The sequence below is a fragment of the Drosophila nasuta genome, chromosome 2R (assembly GCF_023558535.2).
Source record: "Drosophila nasuta strain 15112-1781.00 chromosome 2R, ASM2355853v1, whole genome shotgun sequence".
Lineage (NCBI taxonomy): Eukaryota > Metazoa > Arthropoda > Insecta > Diptera > Drosophilidae > Drosophila > Drosophila nasuta.
The window spans coordinates 17,771,604-17,795,931 of record NC_083456.1 but is presented as its reverse complement, the minus strand read 5'-3'; the positions used below and the strand labels follow the sequence as shown (position 1 = coordinate 17,795,931).

Here is a 24,328-nt window from a genome sequence, read left to right as displayed (position 1 = left end):
TGCATTCATATGCCAATACATTTATCAAATCGGACGTGTACTTAATGAATGCATTAATAATTCCATTATGTGTTTGATTTCTGGTCAATAAAATGACAAAACATTGCTTGCAATTTAATTGCTTACTAATTTCTTGCCACTCGCCTGACATCGACAGTTGTATACACTACAAAGTCATACGAATTTATTAATTGAATATACATTTGGTGTGCATCAATTCGGAAATAACCACTTTGCTTAAACATTTCAACACTGTCAGCATGCATTGGAAATTTAATGCTGTCCGCTTCGCTTATCAGTGCCAAAGTGGCAAATAATATTTTAATTTATTTATTGAACGCATGAGGACACATTCACGTATAAATATTTATAAATGAGCGCGTTTGCAACTGCTAACAAATGGCAAATAAATCAAAGTAACAAAATTGTTTGACATGCTGAATGAGAGCGAAAGAGCGAGAGAGAGAGAGAGCTGGGCAACATTTTCGTTGCGACGCGTTATTTCCATTTGTAATTAAATTAATTGGGGCTTAATTCAGCGCGATAACGATTGACGCTCGCTCAATTGTCAACAACGAATAAATAAATAAGCTCAAGCAATCAGACATTAGTTGACTATGAGATACCCTGTGGCTACTTCTAGTTTGATTAAACATTAAATCCACTAATTATATAAAAATTAAAGTTTTCAGAGCTACAAAATTGATTTACAATATTATAAAACCCATTTAAGTTTACTTTATAATCGGTATTCATGTGTTGCAAGTGCTCAAAGTCTGTTATTGAACCCGTCTGACACTCGACAAATCGTATAGAAATAAAAATTACAATTTGATAATCACTCAATTCAATGGAAGATGCTGCTTCTGTTGAGGCTCTCGGGTGAATGACGAGCATGATAATAAATATGATAATGACAGCGAACGACTGATAATGAGGATGAGCACATCTGTGTTTAACCTCCACTTAGTTGCCAGAGATCGGACGAGTAAACAAGAATACGCATACGCCATGTTCACCCGCCACTTCCCCCATAGCCCCATCGCCTGATTAATTAAATATTAATTGATCGTTGATAAGCACGCGCTGGCGCTTTTGCTTCTTCGCCTTTTCGCACTTAACTGAAAGATTGTGAAATTCAGGCGATTGAATTTACACGCAATTAAGCATCAACATCAGCAGCAGCATCAGCAATTATTGATTCTATATAACACGTACTATATAAAGACACTTTTTCAATCGTTTTGCGATAAACAAATGTGATGCAATCGTTCTGCATGTCGTAAGTTATTCAAATATGCATCTTACACAATTAGTTCGACACACTAATATTAAGTATACGCAGATTGAGTAATTACGTTGCCCAACCCAGTCCACAAAAGGGACTTTGTCAAGTCGGGTTCGTTGATTATTAGCTATAATTGCGCCTGATCAGCAATCAATCATACAACACCCATTCGTCTAGCTTGACTTTTAACGTACCTCATGGCTGAAAAGCAAACTTTGCACATGCTGAAAATATGTTCTTTATATAGTTCAGTTCAAAACAGATTTCTTATCAGATCTGGCTAATTCCGACAAACAAATTGCTTCGAAAGGTTGTGTGAATTCACTCAAACCTGCAAATCTGAGCGCTTACATCATTCAGAAATAGACGAGCTATATTATATATACACAACATGTATATTTTTATGAGATCGGGGCAAAAAGTTCTTAATTTGTTGCTATGCAATTAAATAAAAGAATATTCGTTTTAAATTTTTCGTATAATTATATATTTTCGGTTGATTTTTTGTTGATTTTTTTAATGTTTTTTTTTTTTAGATTTTTTCTGGGGATTTTTTGTTTTATGATTTAAGTGTAAACAACTACAGAGGATTAACACTATATGGTAGTATTTAATATGAATGTATGAGCTATATATTTATATAGGGTTGTGTATTATATATTAGGTTTAATGTATAATTAACGGCATAGTTATAGCTGATTTTTAGTTAAGTTCCTTAAAGGTATTTTTTAAATACATGCGTTTTTTCTTGTTTCGTTTAACTAGACTTAATATAAAATACAATACAATCAAATATCATTTACGGCTTAAGCTTGGGTCGATTTTCATTTTATATGTTTATTGACTTGAGTTTCACAAATAAATTAATGAATTACGATGTCATTGCGCTCGTTTTTGTTTTTTTTTTTTTCTTTTTTTTTTTGTTTGTTTGTAATTTAAATATTTTTGAAATTCTATACAGTAGTTTAGTTGCAACAATTCTTAAACGCAAATTGGCTTTTAAGAATTCTTGATTAGGTTTACATGCTAATTTTATGTACAATTAGGAAACATTTTTCGCTTGCTTTTGCTTTGATATTTACAGAGTTCGCTATCGAAACGTTCTCCTTCTTACTCTCATTCTCTCTCTTCATCGTCTTCGCTTTCCATTGCAACTCTTCTTTTTCACTATGCTTACAGTATTTACAGAGTGCATTTTAAACAACATTTGGAAGTATCGTAAAATAAAATGCGCTAACATCACAGCAAAATTTTGGGGGTTTTTTTTCTTTACTTTAAGCAAGCACGTCTCTTTCTTTTTTGTGAGGGGGCGTGCTGGCAGCTGGGGCCGAGGGCGTGGCTCAGTTATTTGGTTGAAGTTCTGGCTGTTTTTTTCTTTATTATATTTTTTTGCTGGCGTGTTACTTGGGAGCGCACACCAACTTGGCCGCCACTTATCCCAGATGCATCAGACTCGGATGAAAGTAACCGGCCATTGCCCACTGTGCACCCGGCGCCCCGCGTCCCAGAGCCGCCATTTTGATCTTCTCGATTTCCGCTTCCTGCAGCCGCTTGGCCTTGGCACGTCGATTCTGAAACCAAATCTTCACCTGCGTCTCGGTTAAACGCAACGATGAGGAGAATTCGGCACGCTCCGCAATGCTGAGATATTGCTTCTCGCGGAACTTCTTCTCCAGCGAAAGCAGCTGCTGTGTGGTGAAGGGAGTGCGGGGCTTGCGGTTGGGTTTATGTTTGCGCAGATTGCACTTGATGCGTGGTGGTTCATTGGCATCTAAAATGATAGAGAGAGAGAGTGGAAAAGTGTTGATTAGTTTCATGTTGATTACGTGATTAGTTTCGTGTCATTTGAGGCCAATTAAAAGCAACTAAATCCGCAAAGATTTGCATACAATTGAAACAGCGAATGAGATGCTGTCAACTGCTGTCTGTCCGTCTGTCTGTCTGTCTGTCCTTGGCCTTGTCACTGCTAAAAGCGGCAGCAGCAGTCGACGGCACAGGCAACGGCAACGTCTACAGCAAACGGTAATTACTCCTTTAAGTGGCCAATAAATTTGCTGTCTAAACTATTTGTCAGACAAAGCAGCATTCGCAGTCGCAGTCGCATTGGAAGTTGCAGCAACAGCGACGGGAAATGCAATGTCCCCAGTTCGATTCTCTCTCGCTCTCGCTTTCTTGGACTGTCTCTTTCTCTCTCTTGCGGACTGGTAAAACAATTTTAATTTGGGCATTTTGTTTTGGCAAACAAAGACCAAGACAACAGCCGACGAGGATAAAAACCAAAAAACACAAACAAAACGAAGCAAAAGCAAAAAACGTGCATGCCTTATAAAGCAGCCGCTGAAGTTGGGCGAAGGAAGGGCGGGGGATCAGGCAGGGATCGGGGAGGAGAGAGGATTCTGGAGGGCAGATGCAGCTGCTGGTTCATCGTGCGCCTGTGGCATTCGCTTGGAGTGTTGTTAATGAAAGTAATGAGCTTGCCATGGAGCTGCCAGCGCCAAGCCACAAAGATGCAAATGGCATTTTAAAGATGCATCCCCGGGTCAGTCAGCAGCAGCAGGCAACCCGTATCGTATCCGTGCTTGATCGTCAGTCGCCAGTGTCTCAACTCGGATGTCTGAAGGCACACAGGCACGCGTAATTTATGGAGCATTTTGTTTAGCCGACAAACTGAGCAAACGAAGACATCGTTCAGCAGCAGCAGGGAAATCAAATTGAAGAACCAAGCCAAATGATATGCAACGCTTTAATTTTACGCATAATTACACAAATTGAAATTGCCGAGTGACAAACCAAAAATTTTTGTGTAGTAATTGCTTTTTATGCATTGCCAAACGATGCATTAAACGACAACAATGGAAAAGGACAGAGGAATTTCGTATATAGTAAATCTCTTAATGTTCCCAGGCAGCCAGATTCGAGTTGGAATTCTAGACAACGCGTCTGACAAGTTGCAACAGTTTCTCACACACACACACACACAGACACACACTCACATTTATTTTGTGGCACATTATGTCCGAACGATAAACAAATAAATGTCAACTGAAAACATGTGTCCAGTCCTAAAACTAATAATCATCGATTTCGGACGGTTGCATTTGCATCTGGGAATCGAAGTTGGGGCTGATCAGCTCATTAAGTAATTAGTGTGACATGTCAGAGTTATGTTAATGCCCCAAGCTCGATCGTACAGATTGGGCGCTTATCTCCCCAGATGCTGTTATTGTTGTTGTTGTTGTTGTTGCTGCATCAATAATATGCATATAATTTCATTATATTTCTATATGTGTTGGTTGTATATTGAATGCAGTCTCTCGTAAAAGCGTTTTGTATGGCCTAACAAGGTGAAACGAAATGTGAAAAGCCGAGATAACGACGATGATCATCATCATCATCGTCAACAGCAGCAGCAGCATCATCATCATGATCATGATGCGCCCCAGCAGCACTGAGAAATTTGTTACAGACTCCAAGACGACGACGACAACAACGACGACGACGTCGCATTGCATCTATAAATATACATAAATATATATTGTATATTCTGTTGTTTCGATTTTTTTTTTCATATGTAGGTATATTTATTGTTGTTGTCGCTCTTGTTGTGATGGCCATAAATTAGTTGCCAAATTAGCATATAAACGATGCGGTCAAGTTTTACAGCTTTGGCTGCTTTTGTCACATGCCTTTAACTCGCCTCATAAAAATAATCATTTCTATAATATCCGAATCTTGCACTCTCTCCTGATCGTCGCTCTCTCTCTCGCTCGCTCTCTCTGGCTCTCGACTAGTTATACGTATTTGCAGTCTTTTGCATTTATTTCAAAATTAATTGCTCATTTGTCGCTAAATTGCTGGAATGGGGTTTCGGTTTCCATTGCAGGCCAAAGCAAAGCAAAAGAAAAAAACGAAGTAAAACTAAAGCAAGTGGAATTGAATAGCTTCGTTTATCCACCTCCCGCCTCTACGTTGTTGCCGGATCAACTAAGCCAATGGCTTCGGCTGCCTGTTGCACAAATAACCTGCAACAGATCCAACTGAGAAGAGAAGAGAAGTAGAAGAGGGGAAGGCGACCACGCACGTCCAAACCAGAGTGCGAGACTTGTTTTCGCCTTTTTGTGCTTTTATAGGCATTGTTGTTGCCATTGTTGTTGCTCGTTGCTGCTGCTGCTGCTTGCTGCATGTTGCCGTTGCTGTGGCTGTGGCTGTGGCTGGGGCAATACGTCGCCAGCGTCGCCATCGCCACAACGCCATTGCCGCTGCCGCTGGCAGTGCAAATACATGCCACAAACGCCAATTGTGACATTTAGCCTATGTTTGTAATGGATTTTCAATTAATTTGAGTTCTCCGGTGTATTGTAGACGACGACATATAAGACTCGATCAGCAACAACAGCAACAGCAGCAGCGACAACGGCAACGGCAAACAGCAATTGTGAAATTTACGCGTATATCGTATCGTATCGCGATATAGAGGCCTCTCTATGTCTCTATGGCCATGCTCGATACGACACGACAACGGTGACAACGCTTGGATTGATTTGCGCTGCAAATTGCTGGCAATTAATTCTTCATTAAAGCGTTTTCGCATAGCCAAATAGGCAGCAACAACGACAGGGCAACCAGACGGACAGACAGACAGACAGACGGACAGACACAGGTTTGTGTAGTGAAAATCATTTTGCAATCGATTGGAGTAAAAATCGAGTCAAATGGTTTGGTTTAATGCAATTACACGCTTACGGTCAAACGGCCACAGCTATGGGGATAGAGCTGCTCTCTGTCTGTCTCTGTGATTGGAGCAGCTGATTTCATAATGAAGGATTTTAATTAGCACCAAATACGTAGGTGGAGAAGCATGCAATTGATCATGATGATGTTGATGATCGCAGTGAAACGTTTAATTGGAATTGACCTGCATCAATCAGTCTAACTTGAATACCCTTTTTTTATGTCGCGCAGTATTTTCTAATTTGTAAACCTGATAAGTGAGCCTCTTCCCTTTTCCACTCCGCTGCTTCGCTCCACATTAGAGCCTATTAATTAGCAAAGAGCGTGTTAAAACCGGCTGCCATAGATAAGTCTGAGAACTGGGCGCGATCAGTGGACAAATCTTGTCGCATTGCATGTTGGCCCCAAGTTGTCCAGCGCGAACACTTGTAATGTGGAATGTGGAGGCATTGAGGTGCATATTTTAATCAGCAATGGCTGCCTCTGTGCAAGATAAGCGACGATAACGTGTCAAGGGAGGGGGAGGGAGAGGTGAGAGCAGTTCATGTGGGTTGGGCACACGATGCCTTAAACACGCAGCTTCTGCTGCCCACTTTTACTTTAATTACTCAGCTGTATACACACTCAAAGAGAGCGAAAGAGAGAGACAGAAAGAGAGAGAGCGCCACAGTGAGTCAAATTAGTTGAACTACCAATTGTCTACAAACATTTAGCAAATGTTTGCCGTTGTCTGGCAACATGTGTCTACAGTATATGAAATAACCAAATGTCTGCGCCAGCAACACCTTGCGGCACCACATATGCAAGTCATTGGCAGACACCCCCTCGTGCCCCCCTCTCTGACTCTCCCCACTTCACACTCTTTGCCCCGTGGCTTTTGTCTGGCCTGGTAATTTAATGCAAATAAATTTTATTTACCAAAACATACATCAAAATGTCTGCGCCAGCACACCTCAACCCAGTGGCCTCCCTCCCCCTCTGCTTTTCCCCTCTGCTCTGCAGTGCATGGCATGCAACTATGTGTATGTGTGTGTGTGTATTTAGTACAGCTTATGCACGTTAGATGGCGTGCAGAATGCAAATATTATTTTAGCTTTTGGCTTTTGGCGTCTTCGCTTGGGGCCTCTTGCGAATGGTGTTAAAACGCATGCAAACTCCCCGCTCTCCCCTACTTCTCCTTCGTCTCTCTACTCTTTTCACCTCTTTTGCCCAGCAGCAGCCCAGCCGTCGGCTGTCGCCGTCTGTCAACGTTTAAATTGCTGCCTGGCTGCAAATAAAAATTGCGTGCTTAGGTGGGCGTAGCTGACATGCCACACCTACCAGTTTGCCAGTTGTGGCTCTCTCTCTCTCTCTCTACCTCATTCCCACAGATTATGTGTGTATGTGTGTGTGTGTGTACTTCTGCTGCTGCTTCTGTTGTTTGTGTTTATGCAATGACTCCCAAGTTGTTGCTCGTTTGTTCAGCTTGAAAATTAATTTCTATAATGGCTGCCAAGAATTGCAGCTGCATTAGCAAAAAAAGAAAAAAGAAACAAGAGAAATCCCCCTCTTAACCCTTTGCCTACACTCCTTTGCCATAAAGTACGTGACTTGCCTGCGCTTTGCAATTAGTTAAATTATGAAGCCAACGCCGAAGGCATTTTAACTGCACGTAAATGTAAATCAATTGCCATGGCCCTCAACAGCAAAAGCATAAACCCATGACGAAGGCATCTTCTTCCAATGGCCTCACACAACGTTGCAACACCACCTGTGTGTGTGTTCTGTTCCCTAATCGCAGGCGCATTTAAGATGCCAGCCTGTGGTATTTCCCATTTAATTGAATCAGCCATGAAGGAAACATGAAACTAGCGCCGCTGATAAGCAGACCGAAGGGCTACCGTTCTTGGCCAGTTAAAGATACATTTAAAGATACAGATACATTTGGAGAGACAAAGATACTTTGCGTTTGAACAGCCTCAAAAAGGCACTAAGTACCTAACACTTGACATAATGCGACTGCAGATAGCGGCACAGGTCACACAGCGAGTGAAAGAGAGAGATATATAGAGTAAGAGAGAGGGAGAGTTGAAGGCAACCTGCTGAGCTAATGAGACCTGCTGAGGATGAGACTTCGAACACGAAAAAAACAGCTGCCAAAATGAAATAAAGTTGTACACAGCAAGCAGAAGTATATGTGTATGTGTGTGTGTGTGTATCTGTGTGTGAGTGGAGCTGCAGTTGACAGCAAATGACAAAATAAGCGGCAAATGTTTGAAATAGTTTTTTGTTCTTGATCTTGTTGTTGTTGTTGTGGCTGCTGCTGTCAGTTTAAAGACAATTTGAATGGGCTCTTTAAGCGAGCTAATAAAGTGTGGATAGCTGATGACTGAATGACAGCAATTTCCATAGTAGCTATAAGAAAGGAAATGAACTGTAGTAAACTACAAATACTTTTAACAAATTTTGAAAATATTTTGATAATAAATAACTATTAGCTCATTTCTTACTTAATATGAGAGCAATTCAAACAGTAGCAAATAAGAACAGAAATATAATTTCTTAAACTATAAAAATTTGTAAGTAAGCAAACTTACAAAATATGTAATAATTTGTTAAGTATGGAAAACACTAACTAATTATATTATTAATTGTTGTTTAGTTACTAATTTCTAAAGAGTAACTGTTAGCTCAATTTCCTATTCAATATTTATTTACAGCTGCTTTCATGACTGCTCCTATGTTAATTATCGGATAACAACAAAAAAAAAAGCTAATGTTGAATGTTGTAAGTGGCGCCTCTCATGGGCGTCTGAGTGTTGACAGCTTTATAAAACAATGCAACACAGAGCAAAAAGAACAGCAGCAGCAACAACTTGTTATTGTTGCTGGACGGAAATGCAAAGTTCGCGATAGGTTTTTTGCCCCTTTGGCAAATGGTAAAGTTCACATGTCTGTCAGCCGTCGGAGTTTTTAGGGTCTTTTTTTTACATCTAGTCTATGTCCTGAATTGCAACAAGGTGTGACCAACAGCAAGAGTTGCAAGTAAGTGTTGCAAGCGCTTGGTCAGTGTTTTTCTTGCCGGAAAATGCTAAAGAAAAGTGTGAACTGTGCATGCAGATTACAAATCAGACCAGACCTGTCAGACTCGCTTCAATTAGTCTGGCCAGTCAGTTTAGTCAGATATATGATCATATACCATATAACACAAATATAGTACGGCAAGTACTTGTATAATTTGTGGCATATTGGGGGGCTGACATAGACCGGAAAACACCAAAAAAACAAAAAAAAAGCCAATGCAATAATGAATAAGCAGACGCGACAATTGAGTTAAATCAAAACCGACGCGACAATAACAAGAACAACAACAACAACAGCAAATGATAATAATGATGTTGTGTGGATTATTGTTCATTGCAATCAAGAGCATTTCATTGTTTTATTTAAAGCGACGGAATAATTGCCACGCACTTTGACTACAGCCACCAGACAGAGCGAAAGAGAGGCAGCAGTGTATGAGAGAGAGGGCAGGGGTGAAGGCAATAGCCCCACAACAGGGAGGGAGGAAGGGAAAGGGAGAGGGAAAGGGGCAGGGAGGTTGAGCACCCGCAGCTTCGATGGCCGCCAATGGCAGCCATTATCGCAAATGCTGTCGACAATTGAGGCGCGGGTCAGTTAAATTCAATTAAACTAACAAAATGGAGACAACAATCTATTGATACAGCTTATTGACTGTGCTGTGTATGTTATAAGTGACTAACTGTAAAGATATTTCCCAAAATAACTCAATTCACTCTGAAGCCAATTACACTGTTTCATTGCATTTGTGGAAATGCTTGTTTAAGTTGTTAATATCAATTAACACCGAATGAATTGAATAGCTACAGACACTGAATTTATTTATGAATATAACTAAATTTATAGATTAAAGTATTTGGATTTACAGAAGCAATTATACTATTAAATCAACTGAATTGCCAGTGACTCTAAACTAAATATTCTCTGAAGCTGTTCTTTATAGAAGTTATTTCAATAAATTACTAATACATAGTTATAATTACTGAATTAGAAGTTTGTTTTGAGTATAACTCAATAACAACTCTGAGACATAATTTATAGAGTGGAATATTGAATCAATCACAATTGAATCAACTAAATTGCTAATGATTTTTTAAGTATTTACTTATTATTATTACTTTAAATTCTCGTAAGTAAATTAAAGTGCTATCTAGGAATATTGGATCGGATCAAGTTTTTAAAGTCTATTAGAATATTAATTGATAATTCAAATAGAATTTCTACACTTTAGAAAATACTGTTAACTAGAATGTTATAATTAAGTAAGCAAATTATATTGTTTTGTTTTGGAAATTGTTTGAAAAATGCTAAAATTAAATTTGTTAAAATGCTTGATTTATGAAAACTTTCCATAACATTTTAAACTGCTTCCCAAACTGTTTGTTTGCTATTCAAAATAATAGAGACATAAAACACTATACTATATGTAGTTTATTTTCTTGAGCTTGACGAAAGCAAACTAATTAAATATTTGCTCAAATTATTGCGACTACATATTTGTCTATTGTCAGTTGTTGTGCTATTTAATTGCCTGCAAATTGACACACATTCTAGAAATTGTTGAGTAGTTGAATTTGTAATTTGTATATCGATGCTTACCTCCTCCGAATCCCTGTCCCGGAAACAGACCCGGCGGTCCAAAGGGCGGCATTTGACGAGCTCCTGGCCAAGGGACTCCGCCTCCCATGCCGCCCCAGGCGACAGCAGCGGCGAGAGCTGTGAATGGCGTCGGTCTGATGGGCACATGACCGCTGGCGGCCAATGCAGCTGGCGAGAGAATCGAGGCGCCCATTTGTCCAGCACCTGGACCAGAGCCAGGCGGGGCACCATGCGAACTTTCGATGGATTTGCTGCTGCTGTCGAGTCCGTCGGGTGTGGAGCGTGGCGAATCGTCCGCATTCATGTCCTCAATGTCCACAATCGAATCCTCCTCCTCGTCATGCTCGCCGCCCTCATGCTCGTGCAGCATATCATCATCATACTCCAACTCCGAATCCGTGTGACTGCTGCCGCCCAGCGGCGAATGTCGCTCGTTCTTGGCGGGCGTGGAGCTGGCGCCAATTGCATGCGTTACGGGTGTGGAGCTGGGCGTTGAACTGGCCGAGGCGGAGGCGGGCGGGGAGCTGGCACGGGCATCGGCTTGCGCCTGAGCCTGACGCAGTTGCGCCATCGCGAGCTGCTGCTGCTGATGCTGTTGCTGCTGTTGTTGGGCGTGCGCTGCTGCCGCCGCATGCGCCGCATGCAGCAAGTGGGCGTGATGAGCTACGGCGGCGGGATGAAATGCATGCGTGGGCGGCACTGTGGGCACAACGGCGGGCGGAGGCGGTGGCGGTGTGCCCGCTGCACTGCTCTGCGAGATGGGCGATGTGGCTGCGGAGCTGGAGAGATTCGTGGGCGCATCGCTGGCATTTGGAGTGCGGGGTCGTGTGTCCGCCAGCAGCGAGGCAACACTGAAATTGCTCAGCCTGGAGCTGCTCTTGTGCAGATGATGGGGCGCCGGATGCACTGCAGCCAGCTGCAATGCTTGCTGATGTTGCTGTTGTTGTTGCTGTTGATGTTGCTGCTGCTGCTGTTGTTGCTGCTGGTGTTGGGCCAGCAAGTGTTGCTGATGGGCAAGCAGCAGTGCCGACGGCGATGTGGGACTCGACAGCGGATGCAGTGCAGCGCTGCCGGCGGTGGAGGTCAGCGTGTTGCTGCTGTTGCTGTTGCTGCTGCCGGAGCTGCTGCTCAGCGTTGTGGTTGGCGGCACCGTCGGGCTGGTCATCGTTTGACGCAGTCCAGTCACTGTCATGCTCTTGCTCCTGCTGCTGATGCTGCTGCTGTTTGTGCTCCTTGCTGCTGTTGTTGTCGCGTTGCTGGACAGCTTTAACATAAAGCCAGCGATTTCAAATGCGTTTGCTGTTATTATTATTGTTGTTGTTGTTAATGTAGTAATTGTTGTTGTTGTTGTGGTTAAAACATTGCACTGTCAAGAAGTGCGCGCGAGTTCAAATTGGCACTTGGCGGGTCGCTCAGTAAAAATATGTGTTGTTAATTTGTTTTGATTATCTTTTAATTAATTCGCTCGTTCATCACACAAACACACTCACTAACACATACACTGTCTCACACACACACACGCACGCACGCGTTCTGCTGTATGCGATGTTGCGTTTCTGGCGTTTCAAATTCACGTTGTGCGACTTCTCGTCGGCGGCTCTGAAAAACAAACTCGAGAGAGAGACACGTCCTCTTGAGATCACGTCTGTTCTACAACTGAACGCTGACGGCAGCGCAACCTCAGCTGCGCAGTCACAGCCAACTGCTGCAGCACACTCACACGCACGCACACACGCGCGCGTAGAAACCTGCTTGGTGTAATTTAGCTGGTGGTGGTGGTGGTGGCTGTTGCTGCTGAAAACCGGCTGCTCTCGCTGCTCTCTTGCGCTCTCGCTCACACGCGTTGGGCCGCCGCATACAGCGACACCATTTTTATTGGCCTAACTGTTTCGGTTATGCTCTCTCGCACAGCAGCAGTTTGTTAGCTCTGCTTGTTGTTGTTGTCGTTTTTTTTCTTATTTACCTTTTGTTGTGTTTCTTGCGCCGCCTTCTTTTCAGCCGCCGTTTCGTTTCCAGTGTGGTGAGTTTTGCAGTGTGCAGTGTGCTGTGCGAGAGCGAGATGTCGCTCTCTCTGTGTGTTTGCTGTCGCATTCGCACGCCTAATTATTATTGAATAATTCAATCTTCAAAGCGTTTTTGCTGCGCGTATTAGCATTTTATAACAAGCAGCGGCAGCAGCAGCCACCGCAGCCACAACCGTCGCTTGTCCATTTCCACTTTGGATATTTCTTTTGCTTTTTTCTTTTTCTTTTTTGTTGTTGTCGTTGCTTTTTTTTTGCTCAGCTGCTGCTGCTGTTGTTGTTGTCCCCCCTTATGCGTCGTCTCGCTCTGACACGTCGCAGCTTCCACATTCATGACTTCATTTGCCTGCCGCTGCCGCTTGCCGCTTCTTATTAAATTCTGCTGTCAACGTAATTGGCGGCAGCGTCGTCGTCGTCGTCGCGCTGTCTGCTTGTGCTTTTCGAGTCTCGCTTCTTCGCTACTCTGACTCTTGCGAGTTTTTCCGACATTGGTGCAAGGGAAAATTTAATTGGTGCTCCAAGCGGGCGCACGCGGCGTATGAGCAATCAGCTAATAAATGTCGCATCGCAGCCCCGAATAACAATCTAACTAGCAGTCTGTGTATGTAAATTATCTACCAGTCTTTCTTTCTGTCCGTCTCTATGTACACACAAATAATAAACAATAAGCCCATCATTATGATGATGAAAAGCTCATTCGTTGACGACGACGACGGCATCTTATCACAAAGCTGCAATCTCGGCCAGGAAATTATGTTTTTTATGCGTCTTCTTTGGCTTTCCTTTGCCAGTCACAATTTATGTCCACGGCATACACCTCAAAGATAAACCATAAAATTCTTATCGTTACGCATAAATCGAGTAGCCAGCATGGCAAATCAATCAAACGTATATCTTCTTACAAAAAAATATGCAGCATCCCGAAAAAATGAAGCATTCTTCCCTCCTCTCCAACTTCTTGTCACTTTGAAAACACAGCCCATTCCATGGGGGGCGAACGACAACAAAAGGTTTCTCCAGGATAAGCCAAAACTTTTGGGGTTCATTATATTTCATAAATGGCACAAAAGCCATCTCTTTTGCACAGTGTCTCTCCCTCGCTCTCTCTCCTTCTCTTTCTGCTTATAATTTTATTCTACAAATTAAACTCATTTTAAGGATTATTATGTGAAAATTGTTTGCTCCAAAAAGTTTCGCCAGTCATTGTTGGAGCTGTATTGTCTGCGCAAGGAGACTTTCATGGGGTTGTTAATTTTTGGGGGCTGCTTGGGGTTAATGATGGGAAAGAGAGGATTTTTCTCGTTGTGGGAGTTTACATATTTAATGAAGCTGCTAAGAAATAATCAGCTCAATTAGAGCAAAAGTGAATAAGGTAGTTCACATTGAAATTTACGCGCTTCTCTTTGCGATTCTCAACCATACGAATACAAATTGAAAATATTTGTATTCATCCAATTGGAATTTTAATATAATTCATAGCTAGCCATATATAGTATATGGTCATTAATTAGCATTTTCTCAAAAGATACAAATTGAGTTATAATAAAAACAAAACCTAGCCAACATTTTGAAAAGATCATATAGATAGGCAAAATAAATTTAATTCAGAAAAAACAAATTTGTCGTTTATTCTTAAGGAATATGCTTATGTTTAGCACGTGTCGCATAAATTAATTTCATTTATTAATTGATCCCAATGCTTAATGTAGAAATTTCAAAATTCAAAAATGTTTGAGAATTTTCCACAATTTTCGAAAAATTTCACTTTTATTGAGGCATTTCTATTTCTATATATCTATAACTATATATAAACTTTTCAATTTCCCAGCGCTAGCCAAAACAATCGACTGATTAAGAAATTTTTGTAAGGCTGTCAGTTAAGCGCTTCATTAAAAACCAACAATGCCGCTTTCTATTCAATTAAAAATATTTGAAATAACAAAAGACGAGTGCGATGAGGCCTCATTAATATGCTTTTCCTATACGGTTTACAGTTTGGCCGTTGGCACGAACAATTATAGCCAATTACAAATATTAATTTCTCAGACGAAACGCGTCAAGAGTTTTTTATAATCTTCATCATTATTCATTGCGCTTTGAAATACGCAAATGAGACCCGCAGCCAAAACGAGGCGCAAATTAATTTTTCAATAAACATCATAATCATATACTACTTATGACTTGCGTTCCCCGCGATTCCCCCCCTTAACCGCGAAGCAACTTGTACGCCTCCAACTGCCTCCAACCGCATCCAACGCGCTCAAAAGCTTTTTCTTTGCCGTCCAAAGATGAAACGACGCCGTCAGCGCAGAACGACTGCCAACAACTACAGCAACAACAACAACAGCAACAACAACAACAGCAACAACAACGTTCAACAGTTTGGGAAGTTGGTCAGTTGATAAATGGCCGTCGCGTTGGCCGCTTGGAGCCGCGCCGCATGTAAATGTTTTGATAGTTTTTCATAATTTTTTCAATTTTTCCCATTTTATTTTTTTTTTAATTTTGTTGCTTGTTTGGTTGGCTGCTATTTGTGTTTGATTTTTGTTGCCCTCTCTCCTCCTCCCACTGCGGGGCGGAGGCATCACAGGGAGTAATGTGTGTATGTTTTTGCGTTTGTGTTTGTGTTTGTGTGTGTGTGTGTGGGCGTGGGTGTGGATGTTGCACATTTATGTGGGCAGTTAGCTTTTCAAATAGCCGCCGCCGTTGCCGTTGCCGCCGTCATCAATTAAACAAGATTGTTGTTTTTATGGCGCAATTAATTCATAATTAAATTGCGTAATTGCAGATGATTTACAGATGATTTTGATGAGCAGAAAGCACATTTCAGCAAATATTATCTATCAAATAATCCACATAAATGGCAATTGACAAGTAATTGAGCATTTCATTGTATTATTTGGAGTAATAGATACATAATAAATTGCAACAAACTAAACCAAATTACATAATTACAAATATTCTTTTGGAATTTGGCAGTCATTCAAATAAATTGCATGTTTCAACAAAGTATGTATTTTTTTTTTATTTTCAAGTAACTTAAAATTTTAATGAAAAGCTTTTTTATTTTATTTAACAAATTTTAATGGTTTAATGAGTTGCTTAGCATATTCCTTAAGAAATTTTTAAATAATTATAGTTTAATATAATTAGAAATATAAAATATTTATTATACATTCCTACATTGAATATCAACTCCTTTTTTAATTAATTTTTTAAATATTAAAATAATTTTTTACTTTCCACACTTAAAAAAAAATATAATAAATCAAAACTAAGTAAAAATACTTTAACTTTGATTTTAGAAACTAATTAAGCTTTTAAGCCATCTAAAAATTTAAAAATGCAATTCAATTACTTCTACTTTATAAAAATTATCTTAACTTTATAAAATTCATTAGCTATTGAGGTCTTCATGACATTGCTTGTTAAATGAATTTCGCACTGACGACCTTTAATTAAGACAATAAAATATTGTCGTGTCAGAGAGTTTATACAATGGTTTTTCACAATTTTTCGTAAGAAATCACACGTACTCATTGGCCATGCACATAAGGGCTTAATAAGTCAAGTTAATTAGCAGCTGGCAAAGACAATTTCGCCATCCCCTTAAATTTCCAGCTAACTGATGACATGACCGAAGTGAAATTCACACACACTTGACACTAACGGCGATAAATACGCTAAGAGAACCAGCCAAGCGCTACATAATCAAAATTTCATTATCCCTGCGATGCGTTAAATCGCTTAAACATGCTAAAAACGTTGCCAACAGTCGTACCCCCTTCCCCCCCGCCGCCAACAACTCCCGGAGACCAGAGTGCCAACAACCCTAAACGAATTCCCGGGACTGACGACGACGCCCCCCATTTGACGTGTTGACAGTTGAGATTTTTGGCCAGGATGGAGGATGCAGTCGAAGCTGGTGCGAAATTTACTCAATAAACGTTATTGAGCCAGAGCAAGAGTAGAGAGAGAGACACACAGAGGAAGAGAGAGGAGGAACGAGGGATCGATGAGGATGGCTTCAAGTTGTTTTCTTCTTTTTTTTTTTGGTTTGCCATGGGGTGGTTTGTGGCAGAGCCAAGTAAATAAACCAACCCCCAACACGAACACAAATACAATGCGGTTGTCAGTCAGTCATTTAGTCACAGCGGCTGTTGTGGCAATTGCGGCTGCTGCTGCACAAGAGATGTACATACATATAGTATAGCAGAGAATATCGTATATAGACTGCTAAACGGTTGGGTGTTGGCTAAAAGGCTGCTAGGGATTGCGACAGGAACAGGGACAGCATGGTGACAGGGAATTGGGATTGGCAGCGAGGGAGAGGGGGAGATGAGAGGAAGGCCTCCCTGATGATGGTGTGCTCGTTTATTGAATTACATCCGCATGACTGCGCATTTAACGAGCTCTTGGGTGTCGTTTTGCTGATGGCGTAAATGTTTGCCAAACAACAAACAAATAAATAAAGTTCTGATTTGGCGCTGATTGCTTTACGGGCTCGCTCTCGGGCTCGGGCTCTGAGGGTGTTGGGCTTCAACACACACAGAGTACAAGGTCGGTGTTGGCGCACAGCTCAGTCAATCATAGCATGCATAGAAATTGACAGTTGCCAGTTAGATAGAGACAAAAGAGAGACACAGCGCGAAAGAGAAAAGAATATTCTCCCACAATGTTATCAACCACTTTGCTCATATAATTGCCTACACAGCGCTTGACATGCGTCCAAACTCGTTATGATTCCCTTTCACGCGGCCATTTTATTAATTTATTTTCTATTTATTCTATGCTCGTTTACTAGACAACTTCTTATCTTCATTGCCGGCATTTAATGCGATAAGCACAGGACGACGACGGCGACAACGACAACGATGCGTCGTCGTTGGCAAACAACAGGCTAGATCCTGATTCAGATTCCCATTCTCATTCCAATTCCTTGGGCACTCTTCGCATTCTATGGCAAGCAACCCTATAAAAATGTAAATCAAATAAATTTACCTAATATCAAATTTCCCCTTCGTTGCTGCAACCAACCCGAGTCCATTCTCTGCCTCGTTGCCATCTCCTTTGCCTTCCCCCCTTTTCCCTCTTGTGCCATCATCATCATCATTCACGCTCATCCTTTATCCGCTCGTTTAACAATCATTTAATAATTTAGCCTGGTAAATAACACTAACACTCAGGCGACTGGCAGCAAACGCGCCAAGGGGGAAACTCAGTTTTGTTGGTCTGCGGATCTTTGGTTTTGGCAATGCTGCAGGCCCAGCACAGTGGATCCAAATTTGATATTGTGAGAGATAATTTTATTATTATTTTTTTATACCCGCTACCCATAGGGTAGAAGGGTATTATAACTTTGTGCCGGCAGGAAATGTATGTAACAGGTAGAAGGAGGCATCTCCGACCCTATAAAGTATATATATTCTTGATCAGCTTCAACAGCCGAGACGATCTAGCCATGTCCGTCTGTCCGTCTGTGTGTCTGTCCGTCTGTGTGTCTGTCCGTCCGTCCGTATGAACACCTAGATCTCAGAGACTATAAGAGATAGAGCTATAATTTTTCTTCGACAGCATTGGTTATGTTTGCACGCAGATCAAGTTTAAAAATTGTCGAAGTTATTATAGAAATACTTTTGTATGAGCAAAAACGCCTACTTACTAGGGGTCTTATTTGCCTTGGCTAACAATCTGGTATATTGTGCCGTCTATGGTATATTTTGAATGCGGTACTATATCGATATACCAAACATATCATTTGGTATATTTTTAGTATTTTTCAGCATATTCAGTATATTTTGAGAAAAATACCGCAAAATATATTTCTTTTATTCAAAATGGGTAGCGGGTATCTCACAGTCGAGTACACTCGACTGTAGCTTTCTTACTTGTTTTAAATTTTTAATGTCCAACAAATTTATTTTATTGTATATTATATATACATCTGATATCTTACATCTGACTAAGTAATTTTTCAATATATGTTATACAAAAATATATACATATATATATATGTTAGGTAGTAAATTAGAAAACTTTATTATATAAAAAATATAAGAAAGAAAGAAGTTTTTATGAGTTAATGTGTTTCAAAATTAGAAAAAAAAAGACACAGAGGAATTTGGCTTAAATAGTAAAAATGAAAGCAACGTAATATACGATATAACAGAAAATATTAATGTTTATAAACTGGTAATCATGATCGTATTTATATTATAAGCGTTATGATGGTTTTCTAAAATATATATATATTTTTTAATATATATTTTTCTATGAATATAAAGTTATAAGTTTTCACATTATATTTTAATATTGTCATTTATATTTTAAACACTGTTGAAAATAGTTTTATTTAACTCCTCTTATTTGCTTTAAGTCCATTTTCTATTTTATATATTATATTTTCTATATGACACACAAACATCTTATATCTTGAAAATTCTTTAAATGGATTTAAATTCTATATACATATATAGTAATATTAAAGAACTTAATGATATTCTTAACATAAATAATAAGGACTTTTAACTAAATTCAAGTGCTCTCTTGCTCCACTGTTTTGCTGTGCGTTTAGCGTGCGTTTATCCTGCTCAGCATATTAGCTGCTATCGTGCGCCTAACCGCAACCCCCCACATGGCAACCCTTGGGCAAGATGCGACTGGTGGCAAGCAGGCAGCAGTAGCAGCAGTAGCAGCAGCTATGTCTGAATATGGTCTCTGGGCCGTACTTGGCTCTCGAGTCATTTAGCCATTTAACTTTGGCTTAATTCAATTTGCAATTTTTCAAAAGCCTCTGCCTCGCTTCGGATGCTGTTGATGATGATGTTGCCGGGGGGAGGTTGGCAGGGAAGTGTTGAAGTTGTTGAGGATACCCCAACCAGGCACAAAGCAAGTTAGATTCAGAAGCTAAGGCTGGAGCTAAGCCTGGAGCTGGAGCTGAGGCGGGGACTGAGGTTGAGAGCATACGCTTTTCAAGCGTTTTTATGTGCCTTCTGGGGGTTGGTTGACTTTTGTAATTTCAGCCGGCTGCTTCCTGGCACAGGATGTGCGGTTCTGTCGCCTTTCATGTGCCTTTTAGGTCCTGTGCACATATTTACTTATGCTATATACACAAAATTTATAGGCCTTTGGTTTATTTGTCGCCGCTCGGCTAATGAATTTTGATTGCCATTGTCTTTTTTGCCTCAGCATTGCGTGGGCGGAGGAGGAGGAGGAGGAGGCAGCAAATGTCTCTGTCTCAGCTGGAGAGGAGAGGAAAGGCTTACTTTGCCCGTCGGCGGCCTTTGTGCAGTTTAATTACAAGTTAATTGCGTTTTATGCTTACAAATTTTCAGCTTCCTATGGAAAGGCGCGACAGCGACATCGACATCAGCGAAAATCAAATTAGCTAAATGTATTTATCTTGTCAATTGGCAGTTGCGATTGCAACTGGAAATGCAACTGCAACCAGGAGATTTTCCAATGCCAATCATTGAGAATCATCGAGAACATCGAACAGGCAGTCGTCAGTTCATTAGGCGGACTCAAGTTGAAGTTGAAGTTGAATGTTGAATGTTGAATGTTGAAGTTGAAAAGTTGCTAAAATGTTTACAAGTCACTTTGTGAACGCTTTCAGAAGCTGCTGCTGCTGCACTGTGAACAGACAATTCGCTTTACTGTTGTCTGCCGTGGACGACATCAATTGTTTGTTTGGCTCAGATCTCACTCACTTATTGACTAGCCAAGCAACCAAGCAACTAACCAACCAAGCAAGCAACCAGCCAGCCAGCCAGCCAGCCATCTTCTACAACCAAATGAAGAACATTTGTTTGTCAACTGCGTAGCCCATTCGTTCATGGTGCCTGAGTTTGTTGCTTTGCACTGATTGCACTTTGCACAAGGATCTCTTGGCAGCTTCTCTGGCGGCTTCTCGCGCGACGCACATAAAGTGTCATTCCGTAGCTGCTAATTGACATCGCACACAGTCCGCCAGACTTTTGCGATCTCTGAGAAGCAGTAGCTAGCTCCACTCTTCAGTTGGTCAATTGTTCTCCCCATTGAGGCAATTTGAATGCACGCGCGGCGCGTTTATTTACCCTAACCAAAAAAAAAAAAATGGGGAATACTTGCAATTTCAAAAAGTAAACAAAATAAACTTTATATGATGTTAAACAAAATTGATCTTAATATGTAATTTAAGTTATGAAATAGAACATTAACATTAACTATTAAATTACGATGTATTCTTGTTAGTGTATTCAAAATTCGACTTGTTTTGCCTGCCTCTTGGGGTATTGTGATTGGGGTTTATTTATAGAGCCCGGTAGCTTTGCCACACACTCAAAGTGTCGCAGTTAATTGGCAAATGTGAGTCAAAGTTTATAGAAATCTGCCACAAACAATTGGCGTGACGGCACTTTGAAGTCATAATAGATGTATTCGAGAGTTCCAATGGCCAATGGATCGCTACATATTGCCAGTATACAGCAACTGTTGGAAGCCACTGAAGTGCCGACTCGATTGGACTCGACGGCGACAGCGACGGAGACGGCGACTGCGACGACACCTGACAATGTGATCGGACCACACTGTGCTTGGGCACTGTTGCCGTATTTGCATCGTCAATATTGACGCATGGTAGTTGGAATGGCCCGAAGGAGGATGATGAAGAGGAGGATGACGAAGATGAAGACGCAGATCGAGATGGAGATGGTGCAAATAAATCATAAATACTAAGCGCGTTGTCCATTGGCTTCGTTGTTTGGCAAAGTAATTGAGTAAGTGGCAACGGCGACAACGAAGACGACGACGACGACGGCGGCGTCGACTTGTCATACCCATTAGCATTTGTTTGTGAAGGTGCTGCGGTTGCCGCTGTTGCCGCAGAAGCCGAAAGTCATACGGCGTAACACAAATGCCACATTAATTGTTTCAAGTTGACGGCGGTTGCTCTGCAAATATTTGCGCTCATTTTCAAGTGGCAAGATTATGACGCATTCACGCCAGCCAAGCGGCAGCAGTAACAATCAACAACCAACACTAACAGCAACTGACAACTCACTGAAAAGTGGCTCCCATCTCATATATTTGCAGAAAACTCAACCCAAAATGTGAAGGAGCGAGAGAGAGAGAGAGCGATTAAGATGATCTCTCCACTTGTCCACTTGTGTGTTCCAGTTTCCAGTTTCGAGTTTTCGTTTCATACGTTGCATTGCATTTTAAGGTAGAAGGTTGGCAGCTTCAGCTGCAGTTATTAATTGGTATTTAAAGTAGAGAATAATGTTAGCTCAAACAAAAGGACAACAGCAGTCAAGCACTTGAGACTGAGTGGCTCTCGGCTCACGGCTCATGGCTCATGGCTCATCCATCACCCACAGCGTCTCGAGTGGCACACACACTGTGCACACTTATGTTACTCGTCTCTTAGGTAGACCAAATTGCAATCAGTTAGCAGCTAGATGCTAGAACTTAGCAGCCAGCTGGGTTGAGACACACACACACATAAACACACACACAAGTGCACAGAGTTTTCGACAATTGTTTCGACCCGGAACCGCAGGACACAATTTTCTTCTCTATTGGCAGTTTTATTATTTTCACACTCGAAAATAATTGCATGCTGTGAGCTTATCCCGAGCTACAGCTAGAGCTCGAGCTCAGACGCTGAGGCACCACACCCAGAAGTGCCAAGGTGCCTTGGCAGACCTCGTGGCAACTGTCGGACTGTCTGTCCAAAGTTTATGACGTTGCAATGGCAGCTGTGGCCCAAGCCTATTACCTAATGCACACAGTGCAACTTAGATTGAGAGAATGAGAATGAGACTGGGCCAAATACTTTTAGTTTGCAGCTAGCCGTTAAAACGACTGCCAAAACATTCAATAAATATGTTGGCTCATATAAATTATGGTGGCTAATGAACACGCGCGTTGTCATTTGCCCAACAATCCTAGAGATACGAGGCAGAGGCACAATGAAGCGCAGTTGCATCTGCCACCGCTGCTCCACGCTTATCAACCGCCACCAATCTCTAAGATTTCCAATGAAATTTACTATATCAATAGCCGAGCGAGCACAACACAAGAAGAACCTCAAGACCCTCGACAGCCGTCGCATTTATGGGTAACGTATGGCAACGATTGTTGTTGTTGTGCTCTCTCACAAAGGGTTCCCTTCGCTGCCCTTCGCCTGATTGAAATTTGTGAGCTACTTGGCTTTATGGATTGCTAATTAATGAAACACCAAAATTAAAAAAACAGAATGCTGATAGCTGAGAACGAAAGAAAGATCGAAAGTCATCAAGAGTTTAAACTGGTATAATGACATTTGTTTGATTTGAAATGGACAACTAACAAAGTGATAGATAGATCTGAAGATAGCATAGAATAACTTCATTTATTTTGTTCTAGATACCTCAACATTCACTTCTGCTTATCATAATTGTTTTCGAAGATGTCTGATAAATTCTTTCTATCAATTTCAAAAACAAGTATAATCAACTATTTGGTGACTTTCAAAATATATTAAATTTAATATAATAGTGTGTTGTTGCATATAATAAGCATTTAGAAAACACAACCGTATAAGTTGAGATGATGCGATAAGCAAAATAATAATAGAGTCGTTGGAATCATTAAAACGAAAACGAAAATACCTTGGAATTTTAATAGCTTTGTTTATGACTGAAATAAAATAAATTGTTAGACATAAATTTCAAACCATTAAAATAGCTGTTAAATATTTTCAACAAGTGCAATGCAAAAGTAATTCCAGTTGAATTAGCATAGTTTTTAATGTCACTTCAAATGATAAGAGCATTTTTTTAAATATCCTAAATGGATTATAGGATTTTCATTGTTTGAAATTCTCATAGATTTGCAGCGGCTTTCAGCAAACTGCAAATTATTAAAGTTCAATTATCATAGTTTTCAATGTCACTTGAAGTGATTAAAAAATTATTTCAAATTTCTCAAGGGATTATAGGATTTTTAAATTTCTATAGATTTGCTGCGGCTTTCAGCACACATAATAAAAAAAGAGAACAAGCCAAAAATATCTTTTAATTATGTTTCGCATTTGAACTGCAATCAATAATATTTAGCCCGAACTCTGGCAGCTGTTTGAGCCCCCAGACAATGCTCAAATGGCAATCAATAGACACCTTTCCTATAAGCGCATAATGCGACGACTGCTGCACTTTGACTTCCAAATTGGCTGATCCATTGCAACAATAGACCAAATCCTACTAATCCGCTTGTAGTCTTCTAGTCTCGAGTCTCTTTTGCCTTTTTGACACTCATCAAACGGCTCAACAACTTGTGGAAACTCAAGTGCCTTCAGTGCTTGGTGTATCTTTTGCATATTGCTGTTTTTCACACAGCAAATTCTATTGAAAAAATAAACAAGGAAAAATAACAAACAATTGGCCTGTCAGCAATGTGGATGTCAAGGGAGCAGCTCTTAAAGCGAACTACTCTATGAATTTTTGTTGTTCTTGTTTTTTGATGGATTCCAAGTCGTGTCACATTGTCGTCGAGTTCATTATTAAATCATAAGAGAGTCGTCGAAGACTCTCTTGACACGTGAGTTTGGCCACACACACGCACCAGCTGGACATGACTTGGCCAAAAAGTGCAAAATATTCATATGCAG

The 24,328-nt window shown here is 40.7% G+C and overlaps 1 protein-coding gene and 1 long non-coding RNA gene across 2 annotated transcripts; one reads left to right on the top strand and one right to left on the bottom strand.

Annotated features, from left to right (window-relative positions):
- Positions 1–2,178: 2,178 nt before the first annotated feature.
- LOC132785952 (muscle segmentation homeobox) lies at positions 2,179–12,322 on the bottom strand. Its single transcript, XM_060792288.1, has 2 exons — positions 10,679–12,322; positions 2,179–3,059 (listed from the first exon to the last, which is right to left on the bottom strand). The coding sequence occupies exons 1-2, from the start codon at positions 11,949–11,951 to the stop codon at positions 2,722–2,724; spliced, it is 1,611 nt and encodes a 536-aa protein (XP_060648271.1). The 5' UTR covers positions 11,952–12,322; the 3' UTR covers positions 2,179–2,721.
- Positions 12,323–21,153: 8,831 nt separating this feature from the next.
- On the top strand, positions 21,154–22,937 carry LOC132786045 (uncharacterized). Its single transcript, XR_009632399.1, has 2 exons — positions 21,154–21,455; positions 21,772–22,937. It is a non-coding gene; the product is annotated as an uncharacterized LOC132786045 (long non-coding RNA).
- Positions 22,938–24,328: the final 1,391 nt, after the last annotated feature.

What these genes read in the sequence shown, in the direction of transcription:
- LOC132785952 (XM_060792288.1), bottom strand. Translation starts at nt 11,951, where the DNA reads ATGTTAAAGCTGTCCAGCAACGCGACAACAACAGCAGCAAGGAGCACA. An exon ending in GGGACAGGGATTCGGAGGAG is followed by an intron (nt 3,060 to 10,678) that starts GTAAGCATCGAT and finishes CTATCATTTTAG; the next exon opens with ATGCCAATGAACCACCACGC.